The 26077-nt window shown below is 30.1% G+C and overlaps 2 protein-coding genes across 13 annotated transcripts in view; one reads left to right on the top strand and one right to left on the bottom strand.

Moving 5' to 3' along the window:
• Positions 1–8858, top strand: part of epx (eosinophil peroxidase) — a 42199-nt gene extending 33341 nt beyond the window's left edge. The window contains exon 12 of one of the 2 annotated variants that reach the window (XM_068217432.2): positions 7654–8858. The gene's annotated coding sequence lies outside the window, so the exon portion shown is untranslated. The remainder of the gene's footprint in view (positions 1–7653) is intronic. The other variant, XM_073942523.1, reaches the window with a different exon arrangement.
• rab3il1 (RAB3A interacting protein (rabin3)-like 1) lies at positions 1684–26039 on the bottom strand. 11 transcript variants are annotated; one of them, XR_012400108.1, is made up of 13 exons: positions 25915–26039; positions 22080–22318; positions 15603–15798; positions 13867–13962; positions 13358–13435; positions 10411–10629; positions 9178–9270; positions 7795–7923; positions 7616–7722; positions 5898–5921; positions 4452–4551; positions 4303–4369; positions 1684–2489 (listed from the first exon to the last, which is right to left on the bottom strand). XR_012400108.1 is itself a non-coding variant. In XM_068217467.2 (12 exons), the coding sequence occupies exons 2-12, from the start codon at positions 22280–22282 to the stop codon at positions 2404–2406; spliced, it is 1305 nt and encodes a 434-aa protein (XP_068073568.2). In that variant the 5' UTR covers positions 22283–22318; positions 25915–26039; the 3' UTR covers positions 1684–2403. The 11 variants fall into 11 exon arrangements, 8 of the variants coding, with proteins under 8 accessions (XP_068073568.2, XP_021326258.3, XP_068073569.2 ...); XR_012400109.1 differs by having other exon boundaries at positions 22080–22315; XR_012400110.1 differs by lacking the exon at positions 5898–5921.
• Between the last annotated feature and the right edge of the window lie 38 nt (positions 26040–26077).

Genomic DNA, 26077 nt, shown 5'->3' with positions numbered 1-26077 from the left:
CTTGGGAAATATTTTGAAAAGCTCTAATAATTTTGTCTTCAACTGAATACATATAAATATTATAAATTGCAGTCTTAATATTAATTTATTTAAGATGCATTATATTGATCAAATATGCAAATGTGGCACTAAATAATAGCATTGGAGTGAAGACCAACTAAACCATGATAAAGACAAGAAAACTATTTTTCGAATAAATCTAATGTGACTTGCAAATTTAGTAAATTGGAAACGCAAATGAATCGAATTTGACAACCGAATGAATTGAACTTGACATGCAAATGAAACGAATTGGATACACGAACAAATCGAATTTTACGCTTAAATGAATCGAATTTTACAAGCGAATAAATCGAATTTTACTCTCAAATAAATCGAATTTGACACGCAGATTAATGGAATTTGACAACCGAATGAATCTAACTTGACATGCAAATTAAACGAATTGGACACACGAATGAATCGAATTTGACAAGCAAATTAATGGAATTTTACACTCAAATGAATCGAATTTGACACGCGAATGAATGGAATTTGACACGCAATTAAGCAAATTGGACACATGAATGAATAGAATTTTATGCTCAAATGAATCGAATTTGACAAGCGAATGAATGGAATTTTACAATCAAATGAATCGAATTTGACATGCGAATAAATGGAATTTGACACGCAAATTAAGCAAATTGGACACATGAATGAATAGAATTTTATGCTCATGAATCATATTTGACAAGCGAATGAATCGAATTTTACTCTCAAATTAATCGAATTTGACACGTGAATGAATGGAATTTGACAACCACATGAATCAAACTTGACACGCAAATTAAGCAAATTGGACACATGAATGAATCAATTTTGACGCGCGAATGAATCGAATTTGACGCACGAATGAATTAATATCGACGCACGAATGAATCGATATTGACGCATGAACGAATCGAATTTGACACGCAAATTAAAAGAATTTGACACCCGAATGAATGGAATTTGACATGCAAATTAAGCGAATTGGACACACGAATGAATCGAATTTTACGCTCGAATGAATCGAATTTGACACGCAAATGAATGGAATTTGACAATCTAATGAATCAAATTTGACACGAATTAAGCAAATTTGACGTACAAGTTAAACGAATTTGACGCGCGAATTTGATGAGTGAATTAAGTTCAATTCAATTCAGCTTTATTTGTATAGCGCTTTTACAATGTAGATTGTGTCAAAGCAGCTTCACATGAATGGTCATAGTAACTGGAACACGGTGGTTCAGTTTTTAGTGTTTAAGTTCAGTTCAGTTTAGCTCAGTTCAGTGTGGTTTAAAGTCATTACTGAGATTTCAAACACTGAAGAGCAAATTCACCGATGCACAGCTCGACAGATCCTGAACCATGCAAGCCAGTGGCGACAGCGGAGAGGGAAAAAACACTTCACCAATAGGAGATTGAAGAAAAAACCCTGAGAGAAACCAGACTCAGTTCGGCACAACCATTTTAATTTCTCCGCTGGCCAAAAGACTTGTGCAGAGCTGCAGTCTAAGTGAATTTGACGCGCAAATGAAGCACAATAACTCAAAATGTTCACATGTCTATTCACACGCAGAGCGTATGTGGTGTGAACACAGCATTAGACATGGTGTAATTCACAAAAAAACAAGACCAATCACACATGAATATTCAGAAGATTATTTTTAATAGGCTAAAAACACATAAGAAGCTTCTTTTAAACACAACAAGGCGCTTCAACTTGCGATAAACAGCACTTAAGTGATGGAGCGGAGTGTAGACATCATATAAAAGTCAAGTCAGTTCATCGCAGGCCAGATCTACTGTAAACACTGTATCTGTGCTGTAAGACAGCGACTGTTTAGCATGCAGCAGCTATTATCTACTGTATATGAGTGCAATGCATCATGGGACAACCTGCTGATAGATTGTGATCATCAGCATCCATATTATACAGGACGTCAGTAACAGACTAAGCCGCTTAGATTGAGGTTTGCATAGAAAAGATTGTAAACTGTTCACCGAGGCACAAAGCATGCTGGGACAGAAAGCAGCCTAGTGTTGTTTTTCATTGTGTAATATTGCGTTCCAATTGCAGATCTGATACTATTAATAAACGTTTATATGTTGTTGTTCAAATGCTTGATGTAACTTTTTTCATTGTAGTTTTGTAATATTTCCTAAACATACAACACAATGATTTTATTTTTCTTAAAACTGGAGAACAAACGTTGAAAATATTGTGAATATTCAAGTGTTGTAATATTTAATACGCAAATAGATAAAATACGAAAAACCGCTAATTTACGGATATAATTTACGGTAACTCTAAGCAAAGCATCATGGGAGTGTGTGAAATGATAATGTGGGTGTGTGTGTGTGTGTGTGTGCGTTTTAGCTGTGCTCGGTGTGGAAAAAGCCTAGTTTAGCCACACTCATCTCTCTCCGCAGCCGCATCACTTCCCAGAACATCTGCTGAACTACAAACACAGAGGAAAATTACATAAATAAACACAGTTAGCAGCTCTCCTGACATGCTTTATTAGAATTAGTGGTATTTTCTTATTTTTATTTACTTTTAATTAAGTCGTATGAATACATTTAAAATATAAATCCCTTTTATGAGGTATTATGAGATTGTTTCAACTAACAACTATTCATAAATACAGTCATTTGCTTGGTTTCTAAATGATTCAGCTGTTTTGAATGAATCATTTGAGTTTATGATTGAATGATTTATACATAAATAGTAATTTGCTTAGTTTCTAAATGAATCAGCTGTATTGAATAATTCATTTGAGATTATGATTCAACGAGTCATTTATAAATACAGTCACTTGCTTGGTTTCTAAATGATTCAGCTGTTTTGAACGAATCATTTGAGTTTATGATTGAATGATTTATACATAAATAGTCATTTGCTTAGTTTCTAAATGAATCAGCTGTTTTGAATGAATCTTTTGAGATTATGATTCAACGAGTCATTTATAAATACAGTCACTTGCTTGGTTTCTAAATGAATCAGCTGTTTTGAACACATCATTTGAGATGCTTATTCAACGATTCATTTATAAAGACAGTCATTTGCTTACTTTCTAAATGAGTCAGCTGTTTTGAACACATCATTTGAGATTATGATTCAACTAGTCATTTATAAATACAGCCTCTTGCTTGGTTTCTAAATGATTCAGCTGTTTTGACTGAATCTTTTGAGATTATGATTCAACGAGTCATTTATAAATACAGTCACTTGCTTGGTTTCTAAATGAATCAGCTGTTTTGAACACATCATTTGAGATGCTTATTCAACGGTTCATTTATAAAGACAGTCATTTGCTTACTTTCTAAATGAGTCAGCTGTTTTGAACACATCATTTGAGATTATGATTCAACTAGTCATTTATAAATACAGCCACTTGCTTGGTTTCTAAATGATTCAGCTGTTTTGAACGAATCATTTGAGTTTATGATTGAATGATTTATTCATAAATAGTCGCTTGCTTAGTTTTAAATGAATCGGCTGTTTTGAATGTGTCATTTGAGTTCATGATTCAAAGATCCATTCATAAAAACAGTCACTTGCTTGGTTTCTAAATGAATCAGCTGTTTTTTAACGAATCATTTGAGTTTATGATTCATTCATAAATACAGTCATTTGCTTAGTTTCTAAATGAATCAGCTGTTTTGAATGAATAATTTGAGATTATGATTCAATGAGTCATTTATAAATACAGTCATTTGCTTAGTTTCTAAATGAATCAGCTGTTTTGAACACATCATTTAAGATTGATTCAACGAGTCATTTACAAAACAGTCACTTGCTTGGTTTCTAAATGAATCAGCTGTTTAAAACGAATCAGTTGAGTTTATGATTCATTCATAAATACAGTCATTTTCTTAGTTTCTAAATGAATCAGCTATTTTTAATGAGTCATTTGAGTTCATGATTCAAAGATCCAATTATAAAAACAGTCACTTCCTTGGTTTCTAAATGATTCAGCTGTTTTGAACAAATCATTTGAGTTTATGATTCAGCGGTTCGTTCATACAGTCACTTGCTTGGTTTCTAAATGAATCGGCTGTTTTGAATGAATCATTTGAGTTTGATTCAATTATCTGTTAATAATTGTTAAGTTATTTTAATGAATGATTTAAAGATAAGTTACTTGCTTAATTTCAAACTAATTATTTGTAATTATTAAATTGGATTTAAGATAATATTTAATAGTATTGTATATGATTTAAATAGCCAAAGTGTGTTTTAGGAGACTAGTTAAGAGCTGGTTAACTTACCATCCTGCCTGACAAGGCCTTGCTGGATGTACCTGATGTATGTAAAGAAATTACACACTGCGGTGATCTGTAAGGAGAAACACTGATGTTTATTAGCTGATCCCCAAATAAACCAATTATTAAATCAGTGCTGAAGATGAGAGACTCACTCGAGCTCTGCTGGATAGAGAAATATAATAATAGTTCTCTTTATCTCCCAGTTTAATGCGGTGTCTGCAGGGGCGCGTCAATCCACTCAGTGCACACTTACTGATCAGACACAAGAGAACAACACTGGTCAACACAGCTGTCAATCAGACCACAGAGCACTCTCAACAGCCAATTAGATTCAAGCTTGCCCAGACAAAACAAACACTTAAAACCTGTTCTTCCCTCTCATCTGTTTCAATACAAACACAATAAAAGCTGAAAACGGAGGATGGAAAATATTAATTAAAAATAAATATATACTTTACAATTAAGGGTTATTATTGATTATTTAACTAACAAGAATAATCAGTAAGCTGTTTATTTTTTTCCCTACATTCTGACATTTTATTTAATTTGTAAAATAAAAAAATAAATAAATAAAACCATTCTTATTTTTACATTTTGACATTTTATTTAGTTTGAAATTTTTTATCTTTACATTTATATATTAATAGTGTATTTTCGCAAAAATGTAACATTTAAACAAACTAATAAATATTGTTTTACTTTGTGCATTATTTATCAAATTTGATTATAATTTAAAAATATTTATTTAATATAATTATGTAAACTTGTATTAAATGTGTTCAGAATGCATTTAAATAAATAAATATAATAATTAACAATAATAAATAAAAACAATTAGCTATTTTTACATTCTTATATTTTATTTAATTCAGATTTCTTTATCTTTACTTTTATATATTATTTGTGTATTTATTTTTGCAAAAATGTAACAAATAGACAAACTATTAAATATTATTTTTAGTTGTACATTATTTTTTCCAATTTAAATATATTTATTTAATATAATATATATTAAATGTGTTTAGCATGCATTCAAATAAAATATATACTTTACAATAAGGTATTTGTGTATAAATTGTGTACTTATTTTTTGCAAAAATGTAACAGTTAAATAAACTACTAAAATATTTTAATTGGTACATTATTATTGCATTTAAATACATTTATGTAATATAATTACTTAAATAGTAAATGTGTTTAACATGCATTTAAATTAACTAATAAATGAATGAAACAATTCTCCTTTTCTTTAACATTTTGACAATTTATTTAATTTAACATTTTTATCATTACTTTTATATATTAATCATGTATGTATATATATATATATTTGCAAATATGTAACAATTAAACAAACTACTAAATATTATTTTAATTTGTACATTATTTTATTGTATTTAAATATATTTATTTAATATAATATATATTAAACGTATATTAAATGTGTTTAGCATGCATGTAAAGAAAATTAATTAAAATATGTAAATAAATAAATAAATAAAATAAATAAATATTTAGTCAGACAGGAACTGACAGTATAATGTGTTAGTTTGTGTAAACAGGATTTCATCCGCATTTGCTTTCTATGAATGACTTACGTTTCTATTGGTGTCCAGCAACCGCTGCGAAAAAACACACCAAATCAACAGAAATTAAAGAAAGATTCAAGTCTGACTAAAACATCATCATGATTATGAGAAAGCAGAAAATATGCCTGTGGGTTTATGTTTATATATTCTTAAGATATAAAACACCTCAGTAATATACACTCACTGGCCACTTTATTAGGTACACCTTACTAGTACCAGGTTGGACCCCCTTTTGCCTTCAGAACTGCCTTAATCCTTCTGGTATAGATTCAACAAGCTACTGGAAATATTCCTCAGAGATTTTGCTCTAAAACATGATAGCATCACACAGTTGCTGCAGATTTGTCGGCTGCAAATCCATGATGCCAATCTCCCGTTCCACCACATCCCAAAAGTGCTCTATTGGATTGAGCTCTGGTGACTGTGGAGGCCATTTGAGTACAGTGAACTCATTGTCAAGTTCAAGAAACCAGTCTGAGGTGATTCACGCTTAATGACACGGTGTGTTTCCCTGCTGGAAGCAGCCATCAGAAGATGAAGACACTGTGGTCATAAAGGGATGGACATGGTCAGCAACAATACTCGGGTCTCTGCTGCGACATTTGGATTGATCATAGCAGAATCCTGAGTGTCTAGAATTCGAGACTCTTCAGACCAGGTGATGTTTCTCCAATCTTCTAGTGTCCAGTTTTGGTGAGCCTGTGTGAATTGTAGCCTCAGTTTCCTGTTCTTAGCTGACAGGAGCGGCACCCGGTGTGGTCTTCTGCTGCTGTAGCCCATCTGCCTCAAGGTTGGACGTGTTGTGTGTTCAGAGATGCTCTTCTGCAGACCTGACGAGTGCTTATTTGAGTTACTGTTGCCTTTCTATCAGCTGAAACCAGTCTGGCCATTCTCCTTTGACCTCTGGCATCAACAAGGCATTTGCGCCCACAGAACTGCCGCTCACTGGATATTTTCTCTTTATCGGATAGTTCTCTGTAAACCTTAGAGATGGTTGTGCGTGAAAATCCCAGTAGATCAGCAGTTTCTGAAATACTCAGACCAGCCCGTCTGGCACCCAAGATCAAAGTCACTTAAATCATAGTTCTTCCCCATTCTGATTCTCGGTTTGAACTGCAGCAGATCGTCTCGACCATGTCTGCATGCCTAAATGCATTGACTTGCTGTCATGTGATTGGCTGATTAGAAATTTGCGGTAACAAACTGTTGGACAGGTGTACCTTTAAAAGTGGCCCGTGAGTATTTAACATATAAAGTGTGTCATTTATCTGAATATCAGCACTGTATCACCAAATTAAGACGAGAAATGAGAAGTTAATATGGTGAGAGTTACATTTTAGACACAATATTTTGTGTTTTTTTCTTGTTTTGCTAATAAAAATATTTCCAAACCATTTCCAAATCCATTTCCTGAATGAATGTTTTTTTTTTTTAAATAATCATAAGTGAATGATTCATTGATTCATTCATAAAGATTTAATAAACTTGCTTAGTTCTTAATGAATCAGCTGTTTTGAATGAATCATTTGAGTTTACGATTCAATGATCCATTCATAAATACAGTCCCTTGCTTATTTTCTAAATAAATCTCCAGCTTTGAATGAATCATTTGAGTCATTCATAAAGAAAGTCAGTTCCTTCGGTCCTAAATGAATCTGCTGTTTTGAACGAATCATTTGAGTCATTTGTAAAGTTCATTCGTTAAGATTCGTCCATCTGTGACTTACTTTGTTCCTCCTTGATGGATGTTTTTGTCGGTGGGCAGGGAGGATGTGATGACGGGCTCAATGGTCAGAGAGTTATTCTCCACACAGCGCTGGACTGACTGGGAGAGCTGGAGAAGAGCAGAAACGGAGCGTCAGAGGAGACTGTGATGGGATGTAAACATATGTGAACACACACTGACCTCAGCGGAGGTGAAGGACAGGCAGGGCCCGATGTCCTCTCTGTAGACACGACTGATGAATGCAGATGATCGCTCCAGATTCGGACACTCCTTCCAGGACAGAAACTCTGCAAACAGCACTGAGTCCAGCTGGACAACACACAGACACACACACATTATTAACACTCAGTTTAGATCAATCTAAGCATTATTTATATTCATAAAGCTGTTTTAAATGAATTATTTGAGTTTATCATTCAATGACCCATTCATAAAGACATTCAATTGCTTTGTTTCTAAATAAATCAGCTGTTTTGAAGGAGTCATTTAAGTTTATGATTCAATGACTCATTCATAAAAAAGTCAGCTGCTTTGTTTCCAAATGAATCAGCTTTTTTGAATGAATCATTTGAGTTTAGGAATCAAAAACTCATTCATATAGACATTCAATTGCTTTGTTTCTAAATGAATCAGCTGTTTTGAAGGAGTCATTTAAGTTTATGATTCAAATACTCATTCATAAAAAACGTCAGCTGCTTTGAATGAATCATTGAAATGTATGATTGAATGACCCATTCATAAAGACACCCAGTCCCTTTGTTTCTAAATGAATAAGCTGTTTTGACTGAATCATATGAACTTATGATTAAATTACATATTTATAAAGAAAGTCACTTTATTTGTTTCTAAATTAATCGGCTGTTTTGAAAGAGTCATTTGAGTTTGATTCAATCGCGCAATTATAAAACACAGTTAGTTGTTTTGTTTCTAAAAGAATCAGCTGTTTTAAAAAATTCATTTGAGTTTATGATTCAATGACTCATTCATAAAAGTCAGCTGTTTTGTCTCTAAATGAATCAGCTCTTTTGAATTAGTCATTTGAGTTTATGATTCAGTGACTCATTCATAAAAAAACGTCAGCTGCTTTGTTTTTAAACGAATCAGCTGTTTTGAATGAACCATTGTAATTTATGATTCACTGACCCATTCATAAAGTCACCAGGTCTCTTTGTTTCTAAATGAATCAGCTGTTTTGACTGAATCAAATGAACTTATGAATAAATTACACATTTATAAAGAAAGTCACTTGATTTGTTTCTAAATTAATCGCCTGTTTTGAAAGAGTCATTTGAGTTTGATTCAATCGTGCAATTATAAAACACAGTTAGTTGCTTTGTTTCTAAATGAATCGGCTCTTTTGAAGGAGTACTTTGAGTTTATGATTCAATGACTCATTCATAACAACAGTCACTTTCTTTGTTTCTAAATGAATCTGTTGTTTTGAATGAATCATAAAGGCGGTAATTAGCTTTAAAGTTTAGATTATTCTTCCTAAAAAGCAATTCCTCAATGTAAATAGTTATAATTTTATTTTTTTCTGCATATTTTCAGCATCATTTGTACCCTGTTGCCATGGAGACCTGCCAAGCAGCCTCTAACAGCAGAGATCAGAGGTCAGGAATCAGACACACAGTATCAGAGAGAGGAAGACAGGAGCTGCAGACATCAGAGAAACACAGAGCAGAAAAGAAGAAGAACAGCAAGAAAACACTGATCAAGACCGTCATTACACGGGTACACATCAAAACCAGTCACTTAATTGATTTGAATCATTTGAGTCATTCATAAAGACAGTCAGATGCTTTGTTTCTAAACGAATCAGCTGTTTTGAATGAATCATTTGAGTTTTTGATTCACTGACCCATTCATAAGAGTTGCTCTGTGGCCCATTCACAGTCAGTTGCTTTGTTTCTAAATGAATCAACTGTTTTAAATGAATCATTTGAGTTTATGATTCAGTGATCCATTCATAAAGACAGTAAGTTGCTTTGTTTCTAAATGAATCAGCTGTTTTAAATGAATCATTTGAGTTTATGATTCAGTGATCCATTCATAAAGACAGTCAGTTGCTTTGTTTCTAAACGAATCAGCTGTTTTGAATGAATCATTTGAGTTTTTGATTCACTGACCCATTCATAACAGTTGTTCTGTGGCCCATTCACAGTCAGTTGCTTTGTTTCTAAATGAATCAGCTGTTTTAAATGAATCATTTGAGTTTATGATTCAGTGATCCATTCATAAAGACAGTCAGTTGCTTTGTTTCTAAATGAATCAGCTGTTTTAAATAAATCATTTGAGTATATGATTCAGTGATCCATTCATAAAAACAGTCAGTTGCCTTGTTTGTAAACGAATCAGCTGTTTTGAATGAATCATTTGAGTTTTTGATTCACTGACCCATTCATAACAGTTGCTCTGTGGCCCATTCACAGTCAGTTGCTTTGTTTCTAAATGAATCAGCTGTTTTAAATGAATCATTTAAGTTTATGATTCAATGATCCATTCATAAAGACAGTCAGTTGTTTTGTTTCAAAATGAATCAGTAGTTTTGAATGAATTGTTTTAATGAATGATTCAATGATCCATTCATAACGATAGTCAATTGCTTCATTTCTAAATGCAGCTGTGAAATAACTGAAATCAGTCAGCGTAGTGATATGTAGCTGTCATTAGCTCAAAACCTCCAGGAACTACTTTATCTGTGCATTTATCTGAAAACAACAGCGGGCCCCAGAATCAGAATCAAGCATTCAGAATCTATTTTTCACTCATCTGTAGTCATGAGCGTGTGTGTACCTCTCTGTCATGGTGGACTGTGTCTTTCTCAGGGTTTGTAGGCTCTGTCTGCAGGGCTCCGCTGGCGCTCTTGTTGCGTGTGTGTCCGAAGGGTCGAGACGAGGCCCGACTGGAGCCTGGCGACAGCAGCTGCGGGTGGAGCTGGCGGTTCGGAGACGAGGGTGTAGAGGTCAACACCAGGGTCTTTAGAGCGCTGACCTCTGCCTGCAGGACGTCGATCTAACACAGACAGAAAGGTTCAGATTTTAGAGATGTACTAGCCAGAATAGCAAGGTCCACTAAAGGAGGTCTAGCGTTTTCATAAATGGCTCATAAACTCTGGATTGGCCATCCTGATAATGTCTCTCTTAGTTCAAAACTAGATTGAAGACACATCTATTTAATAAACTAAAAACTTTAGTTAACAATTTTTATACACTCACTGGCCACTTTATTAGGTGTTTAACTGCCCGTAAACTTAATTTTTTAATTAGCATATACTATGGCAGCAACTCAATGCATTTAGGCATGTAGACATGGTCAAGATGATCTGCTGCAGTTCAAACCGAGCATCAGAATGGGGAAGAAAGGGGATTTCAGTGACTTTGAACGTGGCATGGTTGTTGGCGTTAGACAGGCTGGTCTGAGTATTTCAGAAACTGCTGATCTACTGGGATTTTCATGCACAACCATATCTAGGGTCCGAAAAAGAGAAAATATCCAGTGAGTGGCAGTTCTGTGCGCAAATGCCTTGTTGATGCCAGAAGTAAGAGGAGAATGGCCAGACTGGCTCCAGCTGATAGAAAGGCGACAGTAACTCAAATAAGCACTCGTTACAACCGAGCTCTGCAGAAGAGCATCTCTGAACACACAACACGTCCAACCTTGAAGCATTTGGGCTACAGCAGCAGAAGAGCACACCGGGTGCCGCTCCTGTCAGCTAAGAACAGGAAACTGAGGCTACAATTCACACAGACTCACCAAAACTGGACACTAGAAGATTGAAGAACGTCGCCTGCTCTCAAGAGTCTCGAATTCTTGTTTCTGCTGCGACTCAATCCAAATGTAGCAGCAGAAACCTGGGCCCAGTTTTTCAAAAGGTTTAATCCGGATAAAATTGATCCGGATTTAGTAATCCTGTTTTTGCGATCTGTGATCACGTAATCCAGCTTACCTTTTGAGCCAGTTTTTCAAAGCAACATCGGATTGGATCAATCTGATCCGGATAGGAACTTTTCAGGATCACTAAATCTGGATTACCAGTGCTCAAACAGGATAGGACATCACAATGTAGAACTATAGATATGTAAAGAGTAGAATAGCCAGCATGGGGTCAATATAACTTTATTTTTATTTGAAATGAAAACTAAGAAAATGTAATAATTATTAAAATAATAATAATAATAAATATTAATAAAAACAAGAAAAACAACACCCCATCCTCTTTCAGCAGTCCGCTCATCTGAGACCTACAACACTGTACATTGAGGATATTTATAATACGTTTTAAATATAGATGTAAATAAAAAAAAGACTTAATGTCAAAAACTCCACAATAAGTTCAGACTTCCTCATCTGATGTGGAGAGAGCAGCTTGTCTGAGCGTAGCCTTTAGGAGGCGAATCTTAAGTCTGGCCTTGGTTTGCTGCAGTTTGGTTAGAGTCAGTTGTTTCTCTGCCAGATGAAGCTGTGCTTCTGCCCTTTCAGTCTCTTTTTGCAATTGTTGAAAGAGATTTCAAATATCATTGATTGCCATTCTTTGCATTTTTTATTCTGTAATCATTGCATGCATCACTAATAAATATTCTAAAAAGAAAAACATTTTCCATTGTGATTAATATATATATCAATTAGTGACAGAATAAAATTGATTGTTTTTGGTCAGTTTTGACAGCTGTTGTTTGGGGGATTATTTTATGAGGCCAAACTCTTTCTACTTTGCTGTACGCCTATACTGAAAGGCTGAATACGTTAAAGCCAATAATCACTATAGCCTGACAGATGAACAAATAAAATGAAAACCTTATGAATAAATAGTATATCTCGTAAGATACTGTGTGATCCAAAAATAATATTATTTAATCATTTTTTAAGTTTTCATTACATTTTGGGCATGAAATCCATGCTAAATCCACCCTTCTGATAGGATCAGTTTAATCCAGGTTTTTTGGATCAAAGTGATCCAGATCCTACAAAAAAGGTCTGAAAAACCCAAACTAAAGGTTTGATCCGGATCAAAACCAAAATTGGATTACGTGATCTAATCCCATTAGGTAATTCGTTTTTTCTTTTGAAAAACCCATTTTCAAGATTTGATCCAATCCCTTATCCAAAATCCTAGTGGATTACTTTTAAAAAACTGGGCCCTGAGTATTGTTGCTGACCATGTCCATCCCTTTATGACCACAGTGTCTTCATCTTCTGATGGCTACTTCTAGCAGGGAAACACACCGTGTCATAAAGCGTGAATCATCTCAGACTGCTTTCTTGAACATGACAATGAGTTCACTGTACTCAAATGTCCTCCACAGTCACCAGATCTCAATCCAATAGAGCAGCTTTGGGATGTGGTGGAACGGGAGATTGGCATCATGGATGTGCAGCCGACAAATCTGCAGCAACTGTGTGATGCTATCATGTCAATATGAGGCAAAATCTCTGAGGAATATTTCCAGTAGCTTGCTGAATCGACGCCATGAAGGATTAAGGCAGTTCTGAAGGTAAAAGGGGTCCAACCTGCTACTAGTAAGGTGTACCTAATAAAGTGGCCGGTGAGTGTATATAAAAACTTTAACTGATAAAGTTATCAGTAATTAGTTAAAGTAAATAATAACCTGAACTCTTCTGATTTTGATTGTAATGTACTAATGCGCACCTATTGTAAAGCTGCTTTGAAACAATAATAATAGTGAAAAGCGCTATAGAAATAAACTTTTAATTGAATTAAGACATTCAGAGAGAGAAGCACCTTTCCCTGCGCCTCCTTCAGCTGTTTCTCAGCCGCCGCCTGCTTCACGTTGGCTTCTCGAACCATCTTATGAGCCTCCTAGAAAAGAGAGATGAACATACACACAGGTTTGTGACATTATTAAAGGTCGGTTATTTAGATGTTAATATCAGCGTGTTCAACAGAGGAAAGACACTCTGAGTAAATCAGTAAATATGGAGGATGAATAAATAATGACAATTTTCATTTTTGGGTGAACTGTCCCTTTAATTACATTTTTTGGGAAGTGACCTGGATATGACGTTGTTCTCTCTTCTGCCTGCCGTTATCGGTTTCTTTCTTTTTGTTTTTTTGCTTATCTTATATTATCTGTGCAAATATCAATGGAGAAAATGTAGTTGAGGTGCTCTCCCATTCACTACTCTCGAACTAGGATGACTTCTGCTGCTGAGAAACCTGTCAGTGTCAATGGTCTTCTCTGTTCAGCGTCAATCTACTGTCAGTGATGATGTCAAGTTAGCCCCGCCCACCTCAAACAGACTGGCAGTCAGCTCCTCCAGCTCCTGCTCCAGTTGATTCCTGACATGAGACAGTCTTTCGCACTCCTCGTCCTTCAGCTTCAGCTCCTGCAAACACAGAATACAGGGTGTAAAATTAAACCTTGGCGCTTTTCTGAAATGCATTCTGGGGCATACAGAAAAGCCCCTCCCCCTTTTAAACATATGCAATATTTTCAGTACATTATTAAAGATCCTAATTATTTTAGATTGTTGATAAATGATTGCAGGTCATTATTTCCATTCTTTCTCCTTCGGCTTAGTTCCTTATTTATCGTGGTTGCCACAGTGGAATGAACCGCCAACTTATCCAGCATATGTTTTACACAGCGGATGCCCTTCCAGTCACGACCCAGTAATGGAAAACACCCATACACACTCATTCACACACACTAGGGCCAATTTAGTTTATTCAGTTGACCTATAGCGCATGTGTTTGGACTAAGGGGGATCCGGAGATCCACACAGAAACGCCAGCCGGCCCAGACGGGACTCAAACCAGGCTAACTACTGAGCCACCGTGCCGCCCTGATTATTATTTTTATTATTATACTTTAAATATTAGTTATATTTTAAAATACATAGCCTATATCCTTATCCAATAGTGTTTGGTTTATATTAAGTATGGTTTGATAAAGCCCCGCCCCTTTTTCCTAATATATTCAAAACACTATGATTCAGATATACGCCCACTAAATGCTGTAGGTGTGTCCCAAATGGCATACTTATGCACTATTTTACACTATTTTGTAGTTGAAATAGTGTAAGTAGTGCATTAACACTGAAGTATTCTAAAAAGAGGGGCGGCACGGTGGCTCAGTGGTTAGCACTGTCGCCTCACGGTCAAGAACCAGTTCGAGTTCCGACTGGGTCAGTTGGCATTTCTGTGTGGAGTTTGCATGTTCCCCTCGTGTTGGTGTGGGTTTCCTCTGGGTGCTTCGGTTTCCCCCACAGTCCAAACACATGCACTATAGGGGAACTGAATAAACTAAATTGGCCGTAGTGTATGAGTGTGAATGTGTGAGTGTCTGGGTATTTCCCAGTACTGGGTTGCAGCTGGAAGGACATCCGCTATGTAACACATATGCTGGAATAGTTGGTGGTTCATTCCGCTGTGGAAACCTCTGATGAATAAAGGGATGACTAAACCAATAGTAAACAAGGCAAGCATAATGCAGACAGCTGATTGGTCACGTGGCTGTAATGTTTGTTACTCCAGAGTTTATTCGAGGAAATACGTTTCTATCTCCCATTATTCTCGTTAACACTTTCTCACAAGTCCAAAACTACTTCAAGTGAGCGTCAAAACACTTTTTAAACTTCATTTATTAATTTTAAAAATTACACCAAAATGATAATAATAAAAATAAAGTAATAATAATAATAATAATAAAATAAAAAGAAGTGAGAGAGAGAAGCAACAAGCAAATAAGCTCACAGACTGGCCAAAACAGTGATTAATGCACAGTACACATTACAAAAAATACTAATAATAAGTTAAAAATGTTTGTATAGTTTGTTGTTGGGAGTTAGTCTGCATCTGATAACAACACATGCTCTCTAATATACTGTTTGAGAGGGTCCTGAGCTTTATAAACCCGGTTGGGGAAGTCTCTTAAAGGGACAGTTCACCCAGAAATTAGCAGTTACTAATGAATAAAATATTGCGATGTCATTTTTTTCCCCAACATCGAGAGCTAATTGTCTACCTTCTGTGCTGCGTCCAGCTGCTCTCGGAGGAACTCTGTGCCTTTCTCCTTGATCTCCAGAGAGGAGCTGCGCAGACGGGACATGTTGTACGCCTCTCGTCTGTCTGCGCCGGCCTCATCCGGGGGCTTTTTCTCCCTCCGACCCCCATCATCACCCTCCAATCTGGGGCTCGGCTCCGGCTCCAGGTCGACCAGCCTGAGGACACAAGATTTCATAGGTGAATTTAAAAGAGATTATAACTTTTATCTAGTCCTTTTCTATCTTTGTTTCCTCTTCTCTACTTCTTACGAATGTTTTTGTGTTCAACATGCATTACAATTATCAAGTACATCTATCTATCTGGAAATTTATGGACTAATGGATGGACTAAAATAATAAAATTACAATATTCATATAAATATTAATATACATATTAAAATGATATCTTTCTGCTGGAGATACTGTTATCCAAAAAACAGAAGAAGAAAAAAAAATGTAAATAAAAAATCTCACAAATACCTTAGGAATGGTATAGCAGAAAATGTTGGCGTTTTTAAAACCTTGACTTTTCCAAACAGCAGTAAACCTTGAAAACGGTTATAATCACATGCCTACTATATATCCAATAACACACCCTACAGCTGTAGAAACAGTATTGGGTGATTTGTTTATATTATTATAATTGTTGTGTTACTATAGTAACTCTAGAATTACCACAACAGCTCAATTCAAGTGCTTTATAGTTCAGAAACACTCTAGTGCTGACTGTAAATTCAGTGGTGCCCTCAGATATGTTTCTTAGGGGTGGCCAAGTAAAGCAACACCAAATCTTGTGGTGGCACACACAAAGATAATGAATTGTGTATGTATTGTGAATAATGAGTAATGTTATATTTTTGTTTCTGGTAAATGAAATAAGGAAGTTTTCATTAATTCCATTAATTACTCTTGAAATATTGCAATTTATTCCTTGAAATAATTCAGCAAGTACACTTGCAAATCTAATAAAAATCCATATTTAGCCTTCTTTAAAAACACCTTTCAGGTAAGTTATTTTCCACATACTTTTATTGTACAGAATACAGTATATGCCATGCCTAAAACTAATGGAGATTAATGAATGAATTAATAAAACAAACAAATGAACAAACTGAACAAAAGACATTACTACACACACACACACACACACACACACACACACACACACACACACACACACACACAGACCCTAATACTGTCATTTATCCATGCTTCTTTTTGAGCCACAACAACATATTAATACATATTCTTCTTTTGATGTGCGTTTTTGTAAAATCATTGAGATTTTAGGCCCTTTTAAGTCAACCAGCAAAATAATGGAGTTGCTATATAAACTAGATTCTGTAAAGCTTATTTCAAAATGCATCTATTTATTTATTTATTTATTTATTTATTATTAATATTTTTATAACTTTTTCATTTAAAAAATAATGATTTCCTAATAAAAAGTGTGTAATCTCAGTGAATCAAACACGTCGTTTGCGCTGATCAAACAATAATTTAGTGGCCGCATTTTATTAATTAATTAATTTATTTATTTATTGAAATATTGTGAATTTACGCAAATACATTAAATTAACAATATCAACAACTAAATCATATTGAGGTGGCCACAGGGGCGCCCAAGAGTAAATGACTATGGCATTCTTTTCATGCAAGTTAATTTTATCATTTAGTAACAAGAAAGATTACAAAATCTAATTTTTTGCATACTATAAATAGTGAGTTTTTTAAAATAAAATAATTGAGTATAAACATTCTATGCAAATGTAAACACATTTCTAAGCTAATGTTTTGAGGACACTATTAAAGACCAGATAACTTTGATAGACAGTTTAATGACCTTTAACGATAAGAACCGTTAAGAACCTTATATTTCCTCCTTAAATATAATTAAATAAATCAATATGTCACTAAATTAAACTAACACTAAAAATCAATAAATAACACCAAATACCATTGGTTATTAAATATAGTTATAAACAACTTGGAATATTATATTGAAATATTTGCATAACTAATAACCACAAGACCCTTTAAAAGGCGAATCAGTCAGCCGACCAAACACACAGATTCCCTTGTATAAGTTAACAATTAATAGGAAAATATAACTGCACAGACTCCTGTATATAATCTGAGACAGAGCTTGATTTTATTTCTTATTTAATTTTTATATTTATTTTTTCCGTTAGTTTTTTTTTCTTATTTTTTTTTCCTTTTTTATTTTATCATTTATTTTATTTTTTATTTTATTTCTTCAAAAAAAATCTTATTTTTTTTGTTTATTTATTTTATGCTATTATTTTTTTCTTAGTTTCTGTTTTAAATTTTTTTTTTCACATTTTTTCTTATTCTTTTTTTCTTTTCTTTTATTCTTTTCTACAATTTTTAAATTTTGTTTTATTTTTTCTTATTTTTTTGTTTTATTTATTTGTTTATTTTATATTTATCTATTTCCTGTTTTTTCTTTTTTTTCTTATTTTTATTTTATTTAATTTTTTGTTATTTTACTTATGTTTTATTTCATTTAGTTTATCTTATTTTTTCTTAATTTCTATTTAATTTAATTTTAATTTTTTCATATTTTAAATTAATAATATCAACAACTAAATCATTTTGGGGTGGCCAGAGTTTACACAAGGGTGGCCGTGGCCTGTGTAAATTATTATGGTATTTTTTCATGCAAGTTAATTTTATCATTTAGTAACAAGAAAGATTACAAAATCTATTTTTTAGCATACTTTAAATAGTGTTTTTTCTTTATGAAACAATTGAGTATAAACATTTTTTGCAAAACGTATAAACACATTTTAAGCTAATGTTTAAGGGCATTATTAAAGACCAGATAACTTTGATAGACGGTTTAATGACCTTTAACGATAAGAACAGTTAATAACCTTTAACGATATAAAGAATCTTGCAAGAATACTAAAATGTTTAGAGAACTGGGAAATTTATGACCCTGGTTTTATCTGCTGCTATTTGATATTTCCTCCTTAAATATAACAAATAAAATAAATCAATATGTCACTAAATTAAAATTATACAAAAAACAATAAATAACTCTAAATATCATTGGTTATTAAATATAATTATAAACAACTTGGAATATTATATTGAAATATTTGCATAACTTATAACCACAAGACCCTTTAAAAGGCGAATCAGTCAGCCGACCAAACACACAGATTCCCTTGTTTAAGTTAACAATTAATAAGAAAATATAACTGCACAGACTCCTGTATATAATCTGAGACAGAGCTTGATTTTATTTCTTATTTAATTTTTATAATTATTTTTTCTATCAGTTTTTTTCTTTTTTTTTCTTTTTTTATTATTTTATTATTTTTTATTTTATTTCTTTAAAAAAAATTTTTTGTTTGATTTATTTATTTTATGCTATTATTTTTTTTCTTATTATTTTTTTATTTTATTTTATTATTTTCTACAATTTTTTAATTTTGTTTTATTTTTTCTTATTTTTTAATTTCTTTATTTGTTTAATTTATATTTATCTATTTCCTATTTTTTCTTATTTCTTATTTTATTTTTTCTTATTTTTATTTTATTTAATTTTTTGTTATTTTACTAATGTTTTATTTCATTTAGTTTATCTTATTTTTTCTTATTTTCTTTTTAATTTAATTGTATTTTTTTCATATTTTTTTCATATTTTAAATTAATAATATCAACAACTAAATCATATTGGGGTGGCCAGAGTTTACACAAGGGTGGCCGTGGCCTGTGTAAATTATTATGGTATTTTTTCATGCAAGTTAATTTTATCATTTAGTAACAAGAAAGATTACAAAATCTATTTTTTAGCATACTTTAAATAGTGTTTTTTCTTTATGAAACAATTGAGTATAAACATTTTTTGCAAAACGTATAAACACATTTTAAGCTAATGTTTAAGGGCATTATTAAAGACCAGATAACTTTGATAGACGGTTTAATGACCTTTAACGATAAGAACAGTTAATAACCTTTAACGATATAAAGAATCTTGCAAGAATACTAAAATGTTTAGAGAACTGGGAAATTTATGACCCTGGTTTTATCTGCTGCTATTTGATATTTCCTCCTTAAATATAACAAATAAAATAAATCAATATGTCACTAAATTAAAATTATACAAAAAACAATAAATAACTCTAAATATCATTGGTTATTAAATATAATTATAAACAACTTGGAATATTATATTGAAATATTTGCATAACTTATAACCACAAGACCCTTTAAAAGGCGAATCAGTCAGCCGACCAAACACACAGATTCCCTTGTATAAGTTAACAATTAATAAGAAAATATAACTGCAAAGGCTCCTGTATATAATCTGAGACAGAGCTCATAAAGGCTTTTGTGTCGATATATGATCATAATCAGCTCTGTGCTGGTTTATGTAACTCTGCGCTCCGCGGTAGTGGCGGCATTTCCCGTGTGCGCTCCCCGCCCTGACCCTCACCGCGCCCGGCTACAAAGCTCCCCGCGACCCGCGCTCATCCGCTCCGTCCTGCTGACGTCAACAATAAAATAACATGACAATGCAAAACTAGTTACAAACTTACAACGTTTCAGATCCACTTCCCGAAATAAAAGAGTAGCAAAAGTACCGATTAATCCCGCTGAAGTTTCCTGGATCCGACAGAGCTCTGTGGCTGAAATGTGTTCGTGATCAAATAAATCTCCACAATCGCGGATCCGAGTCACAAATCCGTGATGTTTTGTTTTGGACAGTTTTAGCAGCGTTTTTTTCCCTCTGAGATTGAGCAGGAAAAGTGTCCAGATGTCAATCACAGGTCACATGACGCGGCGGAGGCATCCAGGAATCACGTGACAGTGCAGCTATTCTGCTATAGTGTGTGTGCTATGCAGTGTTGGGTAAAGTTACTGTTTCAAATAATATTTCACAATCTTAAGGTACTAAATGTGTTAGTTACTGTTTAAGGAAAGTTATGTAAAAGTAGATTATTTTGCTATTTTTGCATTTTTATTTTAAGATAAGTTTAAGATTGTAATATACTTTTGAAAAGCAGTTTTATCCAACAATGGTTTTGTCAAGTCAAGCCATATCATTCATGACTTTTCATTTTATGCTACTTTTTTGTCTTGTCATGTTATGGTACATCTTGTCATGTAATGTTATGCTGTTTAATGTCATGTCATGTTATTTATTAACTATTTTTAATTTATTTATTTCATTTCTTATTTAGTTTTTTTATTTATTTATTTTCCCTATTTTTTTGTTTGTTTTTATTTATAATTTTTCCCGTTTTAATTTTAATTTCAATTTTTAATTTTTCTTTTATTTCTTTTATGCTATTATTTATTATTATTTTTTCTTATTTTCTATTTTTATTTTATAATTTTTTCTATTTTTTCTTCTCCAATTTTTACATTTTGTTTTATTTTTTCTTATTTTTATTTCATTTATTTGTTTATTTTATATTTATCTATTTCCTATTTTTCTTATTTTTTATTTTGTTTAATTTTTTTGTGTTTTTTTTATGTTTTATTTCATTTAGTTTTTCTCATTTTTTCCTATTTTGTATTTAATTTAATTTTCTTTTTTTTCATATTTTTGTAACTTTTTTCCTTTTTCTTCTTTTTTAAATTGTATTTATTTTCGCTTATTTTAAATGTTTTTAATTATTTATTTATTTATTCTTATTTTAAATTTTTTTCTGTTTGTCTTAAATTATTTTTTATCATGACATTTAATTTTATGCTGTTTTATGTCATTTTATGCAATTTTATGCTGTTTATGTCATGTTATGTCATGCCATGCAATTTTATGCCGTATAATGTCATATTATGTCATGTCATGTGATTTTCTGCTGTTTTATGTCAAGTAATGTTACGTCATGTCATGCAATTTTTTTGCTGTTTCATGTCATGTCATGCAATTTTATGTCATCTCATGTTATGTTACGTCATGCAATTTTATGCTGATTAATGTCATGTCATGTTATGTTACGTCATGTAACATGCTGTTTTATGTCCCATAATGTTACGTCATGTCATGTAATTTTATGCTGTTTAGTGTCATGTTATGTCATGTCATGTTACATCATGTAATGCAGTTTTATGCCTTTATATGTCATGTTATGTCATGCTATGTTGTTATGTCATGTTGTGATGTCACAATTGTATGATGTTTTGTTGTCATGTAATATGTAATATGTTTTATTTTTTGACGACATGTAATTTCGTGCCATTTTGTTATGTCATGTCGTGCAATGTTATTCTATGTTACCTCAGGCTGTCATGTGACTTTATTTCATGTAATGCTATGCCTTATCATGTCATGTTGATGTTACTCTAAACATTGATTGGTTCATTCAGCAGAATCAGTTTAGATAAATTAAAATCATCGATGCTATGAATTTATAAAAATAACAAACTAAATATTTACTGTGGTGATTTTTATTCTGTTAGGTGAAATTTATTCGTACCTTCCGACTGGACATCTCTCCTCCTCTGCTGTATGATGATGATGATGATGATGATGATGCTCTGCAATCTCTCCTCTACTGAAAAACACCGGTGAGGAGTAAACCGCTATCCCAGAATGCCTTGTGAGCAGCACCTCGTACCCAGGAGCGGTAGGAGGAGAAGAGGAGAGCTGGACCTGATGGAGACCCTCAAACGCATCCATAACAGTAAACCACTGCCTTAAATAGAGCGCCTCCTACTGTCATACACACACAAACACACATACATATGCATGCATTTACAGATACACACAATCACACATACACACACATACATACACATATGTATATACACACACACACACACACACACACACACACACACACTACATTCAGTCTCAGACACACTGTAGTTTTCTCTGCTGAAGATTCCATTCAGATCTTCAAAGTGTAACTAAAGTGTTGCACCATAAACGAACACTCGCAACAATGAAGTTAGTTAAATATCTAACCCAACACTCTCACCAACGTTAGAAAAATACAACTGGACAAGAGTTCTCAAGCTACAACATTTATTCTTATATTTAGAAAAGATTCAGTGTAATTTTTAAATAATTATTATGTATTACTAGTGATGATCTGTACAAATATATATCCTACATCAATTAAAATTATTCACAAATGCCCACAATGATATATATATATATATATATATATATATATATATATATATATATATATATATATATATATATATATATATATATATATATATATATATATATATATATATATCATATTCCAATTAATTAATCATAATCATTAATTAATCATATTCAGCAATTATCATATTCATTAACCATGCTGTTTTAACAATGACATGAAACGAAATAAGAATAATAATAAATAACAAATACTAATTTGTTAAAGTTTCATCGTGTGTCTTTTATATTATATTATATTATATTATATTATATTATATTATATTATATTATATTATATTATATTATATTATATTAAATTACATTATATTATAAGATATTATATTATATAAAATTAATTATATTATATTAAATTAAATATATTATATTATATTATATTATATTATATTATATTATATTATATTATATTATATTATATTATATTATATTATATTATATTATATTATATTAATTTTATTTATTAAATTATATTATATTATAATAAATTTATTAAATTATATTATATTATATTAAATTAAATTACATTAAATTAATATAATATGATATAATTAACATAATATAATATAATAAAATTAATTTAACATAATTTAGTATATTATATTACATTACATTATATAATATTATATTATAATATATTATATTATATTATATTATATTATATTATATTATATTATATTATATTATATTATATTATATTTATTATATTATATTATTTTATATTATATTATATTATATTATATTATATTATATTATATTATATTATATTATATTATATTTATTATATTATATTATATTATATTATATTATATTATATTATATTATATTATATTATATTATATTATATTATATTTAATTAAATTAATATAATATAATATAATTAATATAATAGAATATAATAGAATTAATTTAACATAATTTAATATATTATATTACATTACATTATATAATATTATATTATATTATATTATATTTATTATATTATATTATATTAATTATTTTATATTATATTATATTATATTATATTATATTATATTATATTATATTATATTATATTATATTAAATTGACATAATATGATTAATATAATATAATTTATTATATTATATTATATTATATTATATTATATTATATTATATTATATTAATTTTATTTATTAAATTATATTATATTATAATAAATTTATTAAATTATATTATATTATATTAAATTAAATTACATTAAATTAATATAATATGATATAATTAACATAATATAATATAATAAAATTAATTTAACATAATTTAGTATATTATATTTCATTACATTATATTATATTATATTATATTATATTATATTATATTATATTATATTATATTATATTTATTATATTATTTTATATTATATTATATTATATTATATTATATTATATTATATTATATTATATTATATTATATTATATTATATTTATTATATTATATTATATTATATTATATTATATTTAATTAAATTAATATAATATAATATAATATAATTAATATAATAGAATATAATAGAATTAATTTAACATAATTTAATATATTATATTACATTACATTATATAATATTATATTATATTATATTATATTATATTATATTATATTATATTATATTTATTATATTATATTATATTAATTATATTATATTATATTATATTATATTATATTATATTATATTATATTATATTATATTAAATTGACATAATATGATTAATATAATATAATTTATTATATTATATTATATTATATTATATTATATTATATTATATTATATTATATTATATTATATTAATTTTATTTATTAAATTATATTATATTATAATAAATTTATTAAATTATATTATATTATATTAAATTAAATTACATTAAATTAATATAATATGATATAATTAACATAATATAATATAATAAAATTAATTTAACATAATTTAGTATATTATATTACATTACATTATATAATATTATATTATATTATATTATATTATATTATATTATATTATATTATATTATATTATATTTATTATATTATATTATATTATTTTATATTATATTATATTATATTATATTATATTATATTATATTATATTATATTTATTATTATATATTATATTATATTTAATTAAATTAATATAATATAATATAATTAATATAATAGAATATAATAGAATTAATTTAACATAATTTAATATATTATATTACATTACATTATATAATATTATATTATATTATATTATATTATATTATATTTATTATATTAATTATTTTATATTATATTATATTATATTATATTATATTATATTATATTATATTATATTAAATTGACATAATATGATTAATATAATATAATTTATTATATTATATTATATTATATTATATTATATTATATTATATTATATTATATTATATTATATTATATTATATTATATTATATTATATTATATTAAAGCACAAATTTAAAATAATAAAATAAAATAATAATAAAATATATGATATATGCAATATCATATCCGTAGCATTTTAACAAACAAGTGGACAAATACATATCCTATAACATTTATCCTTTTTCATAAACATCTACAATAATTACGTGTACATATTAAGCAAAAGTTCAAATATATCATATTTCAATTAAGTATATTCAGCAAGTGATCATATTCATGAACCATGCTATTTCAACAATGACACCAAACAACAGCAGCCCTTTTCCAAATAGTACTGAAAATATACTATTGAAATAAATGTAGGGAACAAATAACTTATTACAGTACATCCTAATAATAATCTCATATAATAACAAATAGAACTCACAATAATGCTTATGAATAGAACACAAAGCAGGTGAAGCGTAAGTGTTGTTTTCTAAATATACTCAATAAATACAGGATGACTTTCTTTTAAATGAGCTGAATCAACACAATTCTTGAGGTTTTATTTTTAACTAACTTAAATTTGTTAAAACTAATAAGGTAACTTAATTCCTTCATGTTGTCCCAATGCAAATTGATTGTATGGAAGCCAGTGTTTAGGCACAATGCTTCAATATAATGTCAGAGCACTTCTCACGTCAAATAAAACACCCAGACGCAAATATAAAAAGAACAACAACAAAAATCAGGCTTACCCCAGTGACCCGGCTCTTTCCTCATAAACTCTTGATGCAAAAATAAAACACACCCTTACAAGCCGTTTGCATGTTCCCAGCATCTAAACATTCCCAGCTCCAACACTCGAGGGTTAAAGAAATGCAACGGGGCCACCAGCAGATCAGCATTTCATCAACTAGG

Source organism: Danio rerio, chromosome 25 (assembly GCF_049306965.1).
Source record: "Danio rerio strain Tuebingen ecotype United States chromosome 25, GRCz12tu, whole genome shotgun sequence".
In the NCBI taxonomy this organism is placed as follows: Eukaryota; Metazoa; Chordata; class Actinopteri; order Cypriniformes; family Danionidae; genus Danio; species Danio rerio.
The sequence above is the reverse complement of the archived record's forward strand: the minus strand, read 5'-3'. Positions and strand labels throughout refer to the sequence as shown.